This window comes from Enhydra lutris, unplaced genomic scaffold, assembly GCF_002288905.1.
Source record: "Enhydra lutris kenyoni isolate GAN:26980312 unplaced genomic scaffold, ASM228890v2 scaffoldscaffold14, whole genome shotgun sequence".
Taxonomy (NCBI): domain Eukaryota; kingdom Metazoa; phylum Chordata; class Mammalia; order Carnivora; family Mustelidae; genus Enhydra; species Enhydra lutris.
In genome coordinates, this window is record NW_019154098.1 from 37,257,259 (window position 1) to 37,272,380 (window position 15,122).

Below are 15,122 nucleotides of genomic sequence, written 5' to 3' on the forward strand. Positions count from 1 at the left end.
CCCCAGAACTATGCCCATCCTCAGGAAGGTAATTCTATTACCTTATAAAAACTATTAATTTTTGAGTACTTAAGTCACACAATTAGTAAGTAGCTAAACCGGGGTTCAAACCCCAGCTCCAGATACATTCTGGGTGAGGGAGCCAAGCTCTTTTAACATCTTCTGACACTAGAAAAAGTGCCTGTCTAGAGTATTGTACACTCCCGGAAGTAGTCCCTCAGGAAAGTCAGACTGTATATTAGCTCTCTCCCTCCTCCTCTTCCTACCTTGAAAAGCAGTCTTCACTATGCTTAGATTTTATGTTCATTTACAGGGGAACAGACTCATCCGTCTGTGAATCTGGAAAGATAGTTCAGTTTTCATACTCACACATTAATGTTTCTAACTCTACTTGTGGAATGGTTCTTACTGCACACTACCTTTGGTAAATACTAGGGTCCTTATTCCGTAAATTATCTCTCGCTGTCCTGGTTGCGAGATGATTCCCAAAGAACACCTTACTTTCTCTTTTCTTTTCTTTTTTTGCATGGGGACAATAGGCACCTTCAGACTTGACTGTCTTTTTTTTTTTTTTTTTTTTTTTTTTAAGATTTTGTTTGTTTATTTGAGAGAGAAAGAACACAAGTAGGGGGGGAAGGGCAGAGGAGAAACAGACTCAGCAGGGCTTGATCCCAAGACCCTGGGACCAGGACCAGAGCTGAAGGCAGACACTTAACTGACTAAGCCACCCAGGCACCCCATCAATTTTCATTTAGTCCAAATCTTTAAACCTTCATACCAGCAATTAAACTCCTGGCCATTTGTCCTAGAGAAATGAAGACGTCTGTTCACATAAAAACATATACCTGAATGTTTTAGAAGCTTAATAACACCCCCAAACTGGAGACAACCAGATGTCCTTCAAAGGGTGAATGGCTAAACAAGCTCTGGTGCATCCATACCATAGAATACTACTCCATAAGAGAAAAGAATCATACTATTGATACACACTACAACCTGAATGAATCTTCAGGGAATTATGTTGAGTGAGAAAAAAAAGCCAACCCCAAAAGGTTACATACTGTATGGTTCCATTTATATAACATTCTTGAAATGACAGAATTCTAGAAATGGAAGACAGGATAGTGGTTTCCAGGAGATAAGGTAGGGTGAGGGTGGAAGGGAAGTAGGTGTGGCTGTAAAAGGGCAATATGAGAGAGCTCTGTGGTGATGGAAATGTTCTAGATCTTGATTATCAATGTCAGTATCCTAGTTGTGATATTAGAGTTTTGTGAGATAATAACATTGGGGGAAACTGGGTGAAAGTACACAGGATCTCTTTGTACTATTTCTTTGAACTTCGTGTGAATCTACAATTATTTCAAAAAGTTTAATTAAAAAATCTTTAGTCCTCTTCATTCCTTGAACCATAGTTAATATGTGTTCTGAGTTTTACTTTCATAACTTTTTGAGAAGCTATTAATAGATTTCTAGTGATTAGGTTCTAAATGGGGTGTTAGACATTTTCTCGGCAGGTTTCAAGTATAATTAGGTCTAATGCATTTGTGTAATATTAAATTTGAAATCACATAAATCTGTAATTTGATCAAATGTATTTTCTTACGGGACTTGCCATCAAAAGAAAGTGGCAGAAGCATTGTCTTGTGAATTTAAAGAAACTTTCTTAAGACTTTTAAAAAAGTTTTTATTTAAATCCCAGTTAACTAACATAGTGTAATATTAATTTCAGGTATACAATATAGCAATTAAACACTTCATACAACACCCAGTGCTCATCACAACAAGTGCACTCCTTAATCCCCATTACCTATTTAGTCCATTCCCCCCACCCACTCCCCTTACGGTCACCATCAGTTTAGGAACTTTTTTACGAATTTAACAGGTCATTTAAAGGGGTAACTATTTAATCTATAATTCTATCTCCAAATGAGAAGCAAAGTTTGTTCTTTTCATAATGTGAACCCCACTATCTTCAGAATAACATCTGCAGCATTTTAACATTGAAAATAGTGTATTAGAGGTAGGCTTTAGTCATGAAGATTCAGCCTCCAGTGGTCAGGATAAGAAAGTAAAGGTACTATACTTTGGATGAACTCAGAATATTTGTGATTAGAAATTGCTTAGAAAGTGATTAAGTGGCTGTAATTTGAAGTTTGTTTAAATTGGTACATATAATTTGTCAGCCCTCATCTTCTAGTCTTGCAGTGACAACCCTTATGATACAACCTGATTTATGTATTTAAATGGAGCCTCATAAGATACCATTAATTATTTCTTGTACAAGTTTATTTAAAGGGATTTGATAATATTGATCATGAATAACCAGTAAAAACTTAATCTGAATCTCAGCCTGAGCTACAAATTCGAGATTTAGTCTTTATACCCTACTACTTAGCATAGTATCTGCCATATTTTGAGCACATAGTAAATGTTAGTTTCATGAATTTACATTGATTTTTTTGTGGTCCCTGCTGCCTGTGCATGACCCTACTTCCACAATCCCTTTAAGGGGGCAGACAGGGTACTTGAGATGTCTCTTAGTGCAGAGGGGAAACGTGAGGGAGTCCTAGCAAGAGCATGAAGGTGGGACAGCAGCATGTTTCAGGAGGAGCATGGTCTGGCATGTGGAAAAGTCTGCAGATAGATTTGGGCCAATTTTTCTTTCACACTGAAGAGCAAAAAGGGCAGAGGATCCATCTCATAGGGAGATTTAAGTATCAGCATTCAGGATGGATTAGAAATATTTTTCCTTAAATGTATCCTGTTTGGTTTAAATATCAATATTGGCTGTTTTTACTTTCCTCCCATAGCATTTTATTTCTAGAAATGCTTTGGTGGGCTACTGTGAGACACTATTTATAATATGAAAAATAGGCATTCTGAATTCCAGTGACTTAGAATGAATTTTCAGAGTCCAGTTTGTCCTCTGCTAGTGGCACATAATTTGATTCTTTTTCTTTTATCTTGTTGGCCATGCTTTCTTGTTTGGGGCAACAGAGCCACTCCTTAGGAGGCCTTCTGTTCTCCCTTTTCACTACTTTATTACTTGTCAGTTACTACTAGCCTCACAAATTGATGCTTTACCAATAGATTTTCTGGAGAATATTCACGGAGCCCACCAGCTTGTCTGTGTTTAATAGAACAGCTAGACATATGTCACACCCTTATTATAACTGAAGTTTTTGTTTACTGTAGATCCTTGTTGTCACATTTCTGGATATTCTGTTAAACCTTCTTAAGAATTCAGAGAAACTGCTGGGTGACCACTGAAAGAAAGATCTAATCTTCAGGCTTACGTGAGTATTTTTCTGCTGTCAACTTCCTCACAATATGTGAAAGCTACGATACCTTGTTTTATGGCTTATTCAGTTCTGTGATCAAGATGAAATATGTTATCTATCATTGGCCTTATTTAATTTGGGGGTAAAGTTAGTTTCTCGAGGACACAAAGAAAATCACAAAATACACCACACTTATTCTCACATAAAAAATAAACAAACAAGGAAGGCTTTTTATCCCCCCCACTGAGCCAACATTCAAAAGAATCCCAAGTCTTCAAACCACAAGAATTCTTACTGTGTTAGAACCAGAAATGTCAAGTTTGTTTTTCATTATCTGTTCTTATAGAATTTAACCAAAAGACGGTATCTCTTGAAAAGCACTTGATATGTGGTATTTTATTTTTTTTAAATGCTTCTGATAACTTTGTCCTTTCTAATGATCTAATCCAGTGAATATGGTAGGGGAAAATAGGGAGGTTATCCTCAAAAGAGAATTCTTGACTATTTTATTTTATTAATTTATTTTTTTTTTAAAGATTCTATTTATTTACTTGGCAGAGATCACAAATAGGCAGAGAGGCAGGCAGAGAGAGAGGGGGAAGCTGACTCCCCCACAGGGCTCAATCCCAGGACCTGAGCCAAAGGCAGAGGCCTAACCCACTGAGCCACCCAGGCGCCCCAATTCTTGAATATTTTAAAGAGTAATTTCTTCTTAATGGGTTGATTTCTTTAAAAAGCATTATATAGTGTCATAATCTGAAATCGGTTTTATCTCAATCTCGGTATTTCTTAATCCTTAGCAGATTTTTCCCATATTTAGAATTATCCTTAGCAACAACTTCTCACCCGTTATATGCAGCATGTCATTAAGTTGTGCTAATTCTATCTTCTCTATCCCTCTCCATTGTGATCCCTTCTATCTGCCGCTACCTTAGATCAGGCTGTCATCATTTCTTAGTGACCTGCTCATCTTCCAGTCTCCAGCCTCAACCCCCTCTAAACTAACCTTTCCTTCTGACAGAGTAATCTTTCTGAAAGACTAATATAATAAGACCATGCCATTTCCATGGGTTGAAATCTTTCAGTGACTCCTTACTAAAATTCAGTATAGTAACCCTTACATAGAGTTGTTAGGAAGATTAAATAAAATTCATTAGACACCCTTGGTGCGATGCCTGCCTTGGAACAGGCCTTCAGTGTGTGTTAATATTTTCCCTTTGCACAGAGAACCCATGAAACCAGCAGAGCTCTGGTGGAAGGTAGCCCACATCTAGAAGGACCGTGGCTCTGCTGGGAAACCAGGCTAAAAGAGTGGTGGCCAAGAATCTCAACAAACTCCATAGCCATGCTTTCCTGAATCCCCTTGAGGTTAGACACAAGAATAGATTGGTCTAACATCCAGTTCTATCAGTGTTCCAGAAAGAAAGCCTTTGTCTGACAAATTATAAGCCAACCCTGTCTGTGACTCAGTTTTTGTAACTATAGAGTGAGGGAGTCATCTCTATAAACATATTGGTCTTTGCCTTTGTGTTTTCTTCTTTTGGTTTGTTTTCTCTTGAGTTTCTTAGCAAGGTTTCTTTTGTCAGACTTTAACTTTCCTTAAATGAACCAAGAGGAGGTCAGGGAGATACACACACACACACACACACACACACAGACCAAGAGACTGCTGGGATAGTGAAGTATCAGTGAAAGAGGTGTGGACACACTGGAGAGGCTAGGTTGTTCAGATGGGTTAAATTTGCAGAGTGGAAACAGTTGGGATTGCTGCCTTTGTTCAGCCTCTATTCCCAAACAGACCTATTTTTTTCCGTCTCCGTCTTCATACAGTGGGAGTTTGGCAAAATCAGATTTAGAGAACCACAGAATAGCAAAATAGAACCAATACTATAAAAAAGTCTGAATTGATTTCATGGTATTTCCAATTTTTCAATTCAGTTTGTTGCTTTTCTTAGCTTTTCTCTTTCTATGAAAATTGAAGTTTCTGCTATAGACAGAACATTCAGCGGTCTTTATTAAATACGAATAAGCTATTTCATTGTTTTTTCTTACTGATTTAATTAACTTTTGAGTAGGTAGTTCTGTTTACCATGTAGAATATCTCAAATATGATAAAAAGCACATATGGGAAAGAGCGTTACTTTGTTTTAAATAAGAATCTCTACCAGCAGTAGTGTGTGTTTGAAGTTTAAGGGTCACGTTATGTATGTCTTCTGACAATGCAATAAACTAAAATCTAAGCAATTACATCTTGCTTAGTTTTTAAAAGTTCTTAATCTTTTGCCTAATAAAAAGCAAAATAGAGCTTTATAGTAATTTATTTGCAGTTTTGATCAAGTGGATATGAAGAAAATAAGACATTTTAATGAGAAATAAAATATAGTTGATAACTTTGTTGTTGTTTCTGTTTGCTGAGGTAATTTATTAGAGGCAGGAGGCCAAGAAGCATAAGAAATAGTGCTTCTCTAAATGACTTTATTGTCTTGATTTGGTTTGGCTTCTCCAAATCTCACTCACCTCATATTTCATTACAGGCATAGTCCATCCACTCCATCAGAATAATGTCCTACGTTTTTGTAAATGATTCGTCTCAGACTAATGTGCCTTTGCTACAAGCCTGTATTGATGGAGACTTTAACTATTCCAAGCGGCTTTTGGAAAGTGGCTTTGACCCCAATATTCGTGACAGCAGGGGCAGAACTGGCCTTCACCTCGCAGCAGCCAGAGGGAATGTAGACATCTGCCAGCTGTTGCATAAATTTGGTGCTGATCTTCTGGCCACAGATTATCAAGGAAACACAGCTCTTCATCTCTGTGGCCATGTGGATACTATTCAATTCTTAGTTTCCAATGGACTCAAAATTGATATTTGGTAAGTGCCCTGTGGTTTTTTTAAGTCTAGACATTTCTTCCCATTAGTTTGTCAACCAGTGGTCCAATCTCAGAGTCTATTGATTCTGCTTTCTCATTGATCAGCTGCAGTGACAAGTTCAACAAGGCATGGAGGACAAGGTAATCTTGTTAGGGGAGTGAGAAAACGAGAGGCCGACTTCTAGATTTATGCTGAAGCAGTACAAGTTTTTCTGTGAAAACAGTGGTGAGGTTCTGCTACCAATTATTGCGTATTGACAGATAAGAGAAAAAAGAAGGAAAAAAATAACATTTGTTGAAAACGTGTTATGGACCAGGCGCTGTGTTTACTTACATTAGCTCATTTAATCCTTAGAATGAATAGCTCTTGAGGTTCGTGTTATCTTCATTTTATGAATGCAGTATTTGAGACAAGAAGGGTTTAAACAAAGAGGTCACACAGGTGGAATTTGAACTTAGTTCTGCCTGATTCCAAATTGTTCATCTTCTATTGTATAATATTCCATGCTGGCTTCATAATCTCTCTGGGACTCAGAGTCCTTTTTATAATGAACAGTTTGTAGAAATAGTGTTTGTTTTAATGATACCTTGTCTCAGAGTGGAAAAGATGTGAGACCATCTTTAAAACTGAGCTTGACCTTTAAACTACACTTATATGTTGCATTGATTTATTGGTGCTCTGCTGTCCCTACATCTGAAAAAGACAGCAAATGTGATGGACAAATGTGGTGCGAATTGGCTTTGGGATTCACTATTACTTGGCTCTTTTCTCTTACTAGGGTGCAATAGCTAGGTGAGCCAGAGCAGCTTATTTTGTTGCTTTGGGCTTTTATTTGCTTTTAATCCTTAGACTTCTTTTTAAAAAAAATATGCTCTATTGCCATAAAATATAAATGTCAGGTAAGAATGAATCTAGAATCTAGAACTTTGCAGTTATTTTCTAAGAAAATGCCCTCTTTTTCTTTGATTTATTCTCATTTATTTATTCTTTTGCCTATATATTCTTCTTCCTTTTTCTCTATAAGGAAAAAAATAGCTAAACTCAAAATTCAAATTCCAGTTCAGTCATCGGTTCTGCTCTAGGCTTTGAGTTAATTTGGCCCATTCCTTTGTCATTGAGAGCTAAACAAGTGGGTACTAATGATATAATCCAACTGTAATGATGACCTCTTTATATTTGTGAACTTTTTTTTAGTAATCATCAAGGTGCTACACCCTTGGTTCTGGCAAAGCGCAGAGGAGTGAATAAAGATGTCATTCGATTGCTGGAATCTTTGGAAGAACAAGAGGTAAAAGGATTTAACAGAGGAACTCACTCAAAATTGGAGACGATGCAGACAGCTGAGAGTGAAAGGTACTTAACATGTAATTTTTTAAGGGACAAGTCACTTTAAGTCTTTGGATGTTTTATGATAACTTTGTGAGCTTTCTATTTATTTGCTTTCAAGTACAGAGCTTTGATACTTTCTTTGAACTTTATATAGGTCCGTATGGCTCCAGATTACAATTGAGAAGCTATTAACAGAAAGTACTACGTGCCCACATGCACGTAATGTTCTGTTAGTCCCTGTGCAAGGAAGCCTTGCAGTATTGTCAGCACAAGGGAGAAGAGGTGGTTAAGAGCTGAATATGAGGGAAAGAAACAGGAGTTTGAAAACTTTAAGTGCAGGTCACAAACAGAATGGAATTGCGGAAAGCGGGAGAAGGATAAGTAAGGCTAGAAACTTGGACAACATTAGAAAAGACTGAAAAGGCCATTTCAAAGGCAAAGTGGAGCACTGGGGAAAAGTAAAACAGGAGGAGAGAAATGAAAATTTAACACCCATTCAGGAATGTGAAAGTGAAAGTAGCTTTCCCATGATTTGGAACAAATGAAATTTGGTCTTCTGTAAGTAACTGAAGCTAAGATGTAGTGACTGACAGGCCTTCAGTATCTCATCATTTCTCATCTAGAAGCAGTTTACAACACGATTCAGGGAGCTCTGAAAAGGTGACAAATCATCTTTTCTCTTGGCCCCACTAGCTCAACAGGTAAAGTCCATAGTTCAGACTGAGTTGTACTAGCATGGAGTCTGGTTGATTGCCACAGAGTTTCAGGCTTCCAGGTAATTACAAGGTAGGACAGGTGATGAACCTGCTATTGTCTCCTCCCAAAATTTTCAGTGGAATATATTTCAAGGGCTCTCATTAGCTGTTGACCCAGTAGTTTGACTGATCAGGACTTGGAAATAGGATCATATGCTCCACTTAGACTGTTGGGATCATTGTATCTGTGAGTTCTAATTGAAATTGTCTATTTTTTTTTATAGTTGACCCTTAATTTGATTCCTTTTTACCAGTGATTGCTTTCCTTTCCTCATGTGCTGGCTGGTGTACTCTTTAGGAACCATGAATTCTACTCTCACCCTTAAGACTATTTGTTTAGATACTTCCAAGAACTTATTACTGTTCAAAGAAATTAAGAGTTTTACTTCTAGAACAGTGCATGCTGCTCATGAGTTATCACTGAAAACTGACATGTAGATAAAATAAGAAGTCCAAGATATATTGTAAGCTCTTTTGCTCCTACCTGTGTACTCTGAATTGGCAGAATGCCATAATCAATATGACAACATTGAGTTTTCTATCATTTGTTGAAGATTGTGTTATTCCAAAATATCTTGAAATTTATTTTCATAAATGCTTTAAGCCTCTTCACCATGAAAAAAGTCTAAGAATGTGTTTTTGCTTGGTATGTTCTGGGGACCTTGCTTGCTATATTTTGTTAATAGCCAGTTTCTTGGCATCTCCTTATCAGAAATATACTTCTAACTTTATTTTGCCTAGGTAGTGATTACTTACTAAGTAGTAGAAATAATTAGTTGTTTGAGCTGCTCCATATGAAATATTTATTCCTGCTTCTCTCACATACCTGTCATTTCCTTTAGCATAAGGATTTGTATTATTTATAGCATTGTGTAAAGCCAGTTCTTAAAAAATTGAATTACTAATACTTGTACTGTCTGGTTGCCCTACCTTACTCCTGCCCTTCAGTATCAAGGCAGACATGTGGTAGTTGAAGTTTAAATTAAAAAACTTAAGGAAAACATCATTGGTCATTAGGGAAATGCATAGCAAAGCCATAATGGGTTACCACTTCATACCAGTAGGATGGCTACAGTCAAAAAGGTGGAACAACAACAAGTATTGGTAAGGATGTTGAGAAACTGGAACCCTTGTACATTGCCGGTGGGAATGTAGAGTAGCAAAGCTGCTTTGGACAACAGTCTGGCAGTTGTCAAAAAGCTAGACAGAGTTACCATATGACCCAACAGTTCCACTTTAGGTATATACCCAAGAAAATTGAAAACCTGGGTTCGTACAAGAACTTGTGCACAAATGTTTATAGCAGTATTATTTATAATAGCCCAAAGGTGGAAACCACCCAAAAGTCCATCAACTGATAAATGGATAAACAAAATGTCATCTGCGCATCTAGTGGAATATTACACCATAAAAAGGAATGAACTACTGATATGTGCTACAATGTCAGTGAGCTTTAAAAGCATCCTCCATAAAAGAAGCTGGTCAAAAAAGCCATATATTGTATAATTCTTTTTATATGAAATGTTTGGAATTGGCAAAAAGAAAGTAGGTTAGTGGTTGCCAGGAGCTGATGGAAGTAGCAATGGGAAGTGACTGCTAAAGGGTACGGAGTTGATTATAGAGGTGATTAAAATGTTCTGACATCAGTGGAGGTGGTTGTATAACTTTGTCAATATACTAAAAAAAACTGCCTTATTGTACAAGATGAATTTTATATGTGAACTATACCAATAGAAAAAGTTAGGGAATAAAGCTTAATGGGATTGGCTAGCACATGGAATTGTGGCAAAAGCTGTGTGATGATTAGCAGAACATAAAGCAAGTTTTGAATGTACTCAGTATTTTCCATCACTCTTAGGATTCTCTGAGACATAGCATAACTTAAGGGTGTATAAATCAAGATGATGAAAAATATTTTCCCACTCCCCCATATATCCTAAATTTAATAGTTATTTTTAAATTTGTGAGTATAGGATGGCAAAGGCACCGTAGATGACACACGTACAAAAAAACTATTGCACTTGAGCATTCAGTAGAAAACATTTCACTGGATAAGGTCACTATGGAAAATTCTGATTGGCAGAACTTGTTGAGCTCCTAGAGATTGCTCAGCGGAATTCTCGTTTTATATCTAATATCTTTCAACATGAGATCACATCAGCTTGGACATTCACTATATTTCATACAAGTCCAAATTCACCTCTCCTGAACTTCTTTATCTAATCATGGTATCATGTGTTTAAACCTTCTCAAAGTTCCAATCTTATTTTTGAACTTGCTTCAGTTTTCTTAAATTTTTGTATTCATGTAGACTCCCACTGAAAATGTCTTTTCTTATTTAGAGAATAAACATCTTTTAATATAGAAGAAAGAAAAGCTTGGATATCAAGCAGAGTGGCCAATTAGGAAGTCAGCTTCCTATGATTAGAGAAGACCTCTAATACTAGTAAATGCTGAAGAATGTCTGGTTAAGTATCAAGAAGTAAAGTAAAATTATAGGTTAAATAAAAATGCCAGTTTGTAAGATACTGTTTTATTTTGTTTCCATTGTTCTGTGCCCAGACGGTTGGAAGAATATGAAGAGAAAGATTTTAGGAAGGGTGGTAAATGACCTTTTATAAGCAACAGATGATTGATACATAGGATTATGGTGATTGTGGCTTTAATCTAAATGATACCCTGTTATTGGACCTGCATTTTGTGACATAATTGTGGGTGCTAATCACTCTGAGCTTTAAATTCTTCACAGTGTGGCCATCCACATATCAAAGTCAGATACCCTGTTTTCTACTTTCAGGGGTCATATTTCTCATTGATAGAGTTCTGAAAACCAGAATTATTCTTATGGCTTTTGGGCTACCTTATTACCTATTGTGCTACCTAGATTCAGCCTTTATGCAGAAACAAAATAAACTTATTTTGTATTATTGTACAAGAGAGAACTACAACCAGAGGGTGGAAGCTATTAAGAAGAATTCCTAATGACTAGGCTTGTTTAGATGTTCAACAGACTGAGCTAAGTGTCCATTTTTAGAGGATTACAGTTAAAAGAAGTAATTCCTTCATTGTTCAGATAATTAAACTAAAAGTTAATGAAAATTCCCTTTTGACTTTAAGATTCACGCACTGTATAAAAGTGAATCTAAAAATCATTTTTAGATTTACCCATCTTTGCTTATTTTCATTAATATGAATTCTTAAAATATGAATCTTTGTTTTGAATTCTTCTAAATTTAAAGTAACTTAGATACTAAGAGTTTAAAACAACTCATTTGACCTACAGTCAAGACTTCTGCTTGGGACCTTTTCATTAGAAAAGGATTTTTGACTCTAACTCTACCAAACCAAGAAACATAATCATTGCGGCTTAATTGGCAGTTGAGTGTAGATTGTCCTGATACATGCAGATACATACATCAGTACATGAATGTATGAGAGCACGTATATGTCAGTTTTCTTCTTGCAGGTGTTGTCTTGGCTTTTCTAAGTAACACGGTTGCTGTTGTATCTTTCTGAAATGGGTGGAATGTGTTGTTCATGCCCCTTTCCTTTGTCTTTGCTCCTTTTCACAGTGCCATGGAAAGCCATTCTCTCCTCAATCCCAACCTGCAGCAAGGGGAAGGAGTCCTGTCCAGCTTCCGAACCACATGGCAGGAATTTGTCGAGGACCTGGGCTTCTGGAGGGTGTTGCTCTTGATCTTTGTCATTGCTTTGCTATCTCTTGGCATTGCATACTATGTGAGCGGGGTGCTCCCCTTTGTGGAGAACCAGCCTGAACTGGTGCATTAAAAGAGCCCATGGGGGTGGGGCCTGTGTCTCTTTCCTGGCTTCCACTGTTTGTCCTGAGTTTCTCAAACGTTTTCTCTTAGTGCAAGGCAGTGAGGGCTGTACATTTTTTCTTTGTGCATTTTTATGTATTGTAATCCTTTTCGAACAACGTGGTCATTTGAACTAACCACATACCATAGTCAAGTATACTTCATCCTAAAGCTACCTCTGACTCAGCCCAACTTGTTAGAATGCCTTCACATAGCCTTGTTTCATGAAAACGTGGAGGTGACTGAAGAATGAAAGATAAAGGAAGAGACGAAGGAGTCCTTGCTATGGAAAACTTACCCTAATATGGACCAACTAAAGTGAAGTGTTCAAAAGGAGAAAGATTTTCTTATGTGATTACTTTTTTGTTAGTTGGTTGATTTGGGTTTTGTTTATTTTTGCAGGAGCCCCTTTTCTTCTTTTTCTTCTTCTTTCCTGGGAATAGGGGAAAGAATGAAACATTAAGCTTAAAACTTGAAGTGCTTTTTTTTCACATCCTGTATAGCAAATCAGTATTGTGGGAATCTGTTTGGTTTATTTTAATATTTTTAAGTCTAGTTACAAACCGAACAGAACTCTAGAAAATTAGCTGTGTTTTCTTCAAAAATGATTGATTTGATCTTATATTTATTTGTTTATAGGATAATTTTGGTTCTCTTTTTTGTAAACTGCTTTGCTTTTTGTTAATATCTGTGAAAAAACTTAAGTTCATTTAGTTCACTTTCGCGTTTCCCCCTAGTGTTTTTATCAAAGATTTCCTGTTCATCAAAAATATAGTCAGGAAACGCTTTTTCTACTCAGTAGTTAGCAGGGAAAGATAATTTGAACATCTGTCACTGTAATTCTGTAGTGCAATTATTGTGGAAAATTCAGCTTTACAGGCTAGCTGTGCTGTCACAGCTGTACGTGCAATCCTGTTTAGAGGCCCTGTTAGAATTGTCTGAACAGTCTCATCCGTGTCAGTAATTCTCTGATGCAAGAACGGATGGAGCATTTCTGAGGTAACCGTGTTGAGCACTACTGTACTAGGTGCCGTTAACTCCTTATGGACGGCAATATTATGTAAATTAAAATCTGGTCCTCAAATGATCTTACAGCTTTCAGCAGTATGTTTGAAGGCCTCTTTTGTTAATGACTCTGTTGTGTATAAATCATATTCTTGAGTTTTTAAAAAGTATATGAAGTTGACAATTATTTACTGAGTGTAGTCAGAAAATTGTAGTGAACTAATGGTTTTATTTTTTAGAACAAAGGCATCTAAGCTACTGCTAATTGAATTGTTGTTAGAGGTAGAAATTATAGTTTAGAGTAGGATTGGCATTTCTGTGATTCTCGTTGCTTCTTGATATTTTCTCTTGTATTTATATATGTAGGATTGAGGTGTTTGCTTTCATGTGGCTTTATCCTCTTAAAGAGCTGTTTAAAAATTCCTGATTTTACTGACTGCTTCAGGATCAGCTCACAAAGTCTTGTTTTTAGGGTAGAAACAAAATAAATAAAATACAGTAAAATAAAAGCCGACTTTAGAGTGGAGAACACTAGAACTCAGAATCAGAGTATATTCAGAATGAAAGCTTTGGAATTTGCTTTATGTTTGTAAATCTAAATAGATAAGCAGGATTGGTTAACATATATGTAAAGATACTGCATTTTTAAAAGATTTTAAGTGCTGATTTCTTTGTATTTTAATCTCTGCATTCAGCATTCAGTAATACTACCAATAAACGCATTTATAGTCTCTTAATCACAATCCATTTTCTTAGTGTGTCATTGTTTTCTTTTAATTTAGGACTCTTTGTAATGGGTTACAATTGCCTGTTTAAAAAAATGGTTTTTTTCAAACCTGATATAACAGGTATATTGAATTTCACATATGTTTGCCTTGTAAGTGCTCTGAAACTAATTTGGGTGAAATCCACAAGCATGTGGATTCAAGAGCGACAGTAGCTACCATGATCAAGCACCTTTCTTATTTTTACTTAACATGCCACATCTTATGCTGCCGGTCAGTCCCCCGACCCAAGCTACATTTTCCCATTTTGCAAAGTGAGAAAACTGACACAGGGAGGGTTGTGACTTATCCAAAGTCAGACAGATAGAACATAGTGGAACAGAGATTCCAAGCTGAGGCTGTATCCCCAATTACAACTTTCTTTTTTCCTTCTGCCCCACTGTCATACACCTAACAGTAGAGTCATCTAGAACCTTGCCTGCTGCCATCACAGTAATACATTACTAAATTTTCCACCCACATTCCTAAAAACTTTCCTCCTCTAATGCGCCATTTACCACATCTTCTTAGTATTACCAACATTTAAAATTAAAGGTCTAACTCTGGCATGTTCAGAAGACCTTCCCTAGTTAACCTTGACAGCCTACTTCTCTGCCTCTTATCCGTTACCATACTGAATAAACATTGTTTTTTCATTTGTCTCTTATTAGAAGCTTCATGAGAGCAGGGGCTTAATCCCTATTACTACCCTATTTGTCCACAGTGCCTCCTATGTTGTGTAGGACTCTTTGTACACACATACTGACAGCATTGCTTTTTCACCTGTAGCTGTATTTTTTCTTTTCAGATTAAATGGCTTTTTACCTTTCACATGTTCTAACAGGCTGCATGTGTGAACGGTGTTGTTCATTCTTTCACAGTATGCCTGTCGCTTGATGGAAGAATTGCACAGTCATAAACGCTGTGGCTCCTTTACTAAGAGCATGCAGGCTCATTTACCATAGGTAAATATATATATATACACACACACACACACACACATATATAATTGGTGTATTCTTGCTCTAGAAGTCCAGGAACAATACTTACCTGTTAATGTTGTTTTGGTTTGGCTTTTTTTTTTTTTTTTTCCCAACCAGGTCTTATTCTTTGTCTTGTGAAGTTGTTCATGTATGTATCAAAGTACTTTTAGCTGCAGGAAACCAAAATCCAAATTAACAGTGGTTTAAACCATAGGAAGTTACTGATTGATACAACTGGAAGTGTAGAGGTAGAGTAGACCCCAAGGGTGATAATCCAAATTTACCTCAGTTCTCCTGTGCTTCCGGCTCTGCCCT

The 15,122-nt window shown here is 36.7% G+C and overlaps 1 protein-coding gene across 1 annotated transcript in view; it reads left to right on the forward strand.

Annotated features, from left to right (window-relative positions):
- LOC111146761 (ankyrin repeat domain 46) overlaps positions 1-13,797 on the forward strand; it is a 32,786-nt gene extending 18,989 nt beyond the window's left edge. The window contains exons 2-5 of the mRNA XM_022502445.1: positions 3,196-3,296; positions 5,816-6,153; positions 7,348-7,506; positions 11,810-13,797. Of these exons, the coding sequence (XP_022358153.1) occupies positions 5,843-6,153; positions 7,348-7,506; positions 11,810-12,026 (687 nt within the window). The 5' untranslated portion in view covers positions 3,196-3,296; positions 5,816-5,842 and the 3' untranslated portion in view covers positions 12,027-13,797. The remainder of the gene's footprint in view (positions 1-3,195; positions 3,297-5,815; positions 6,154-7,347; positions 7,507-11,809) is intronic.
- Positions 13,798-15,122: the final 1,325 nt, after the last annotated feature.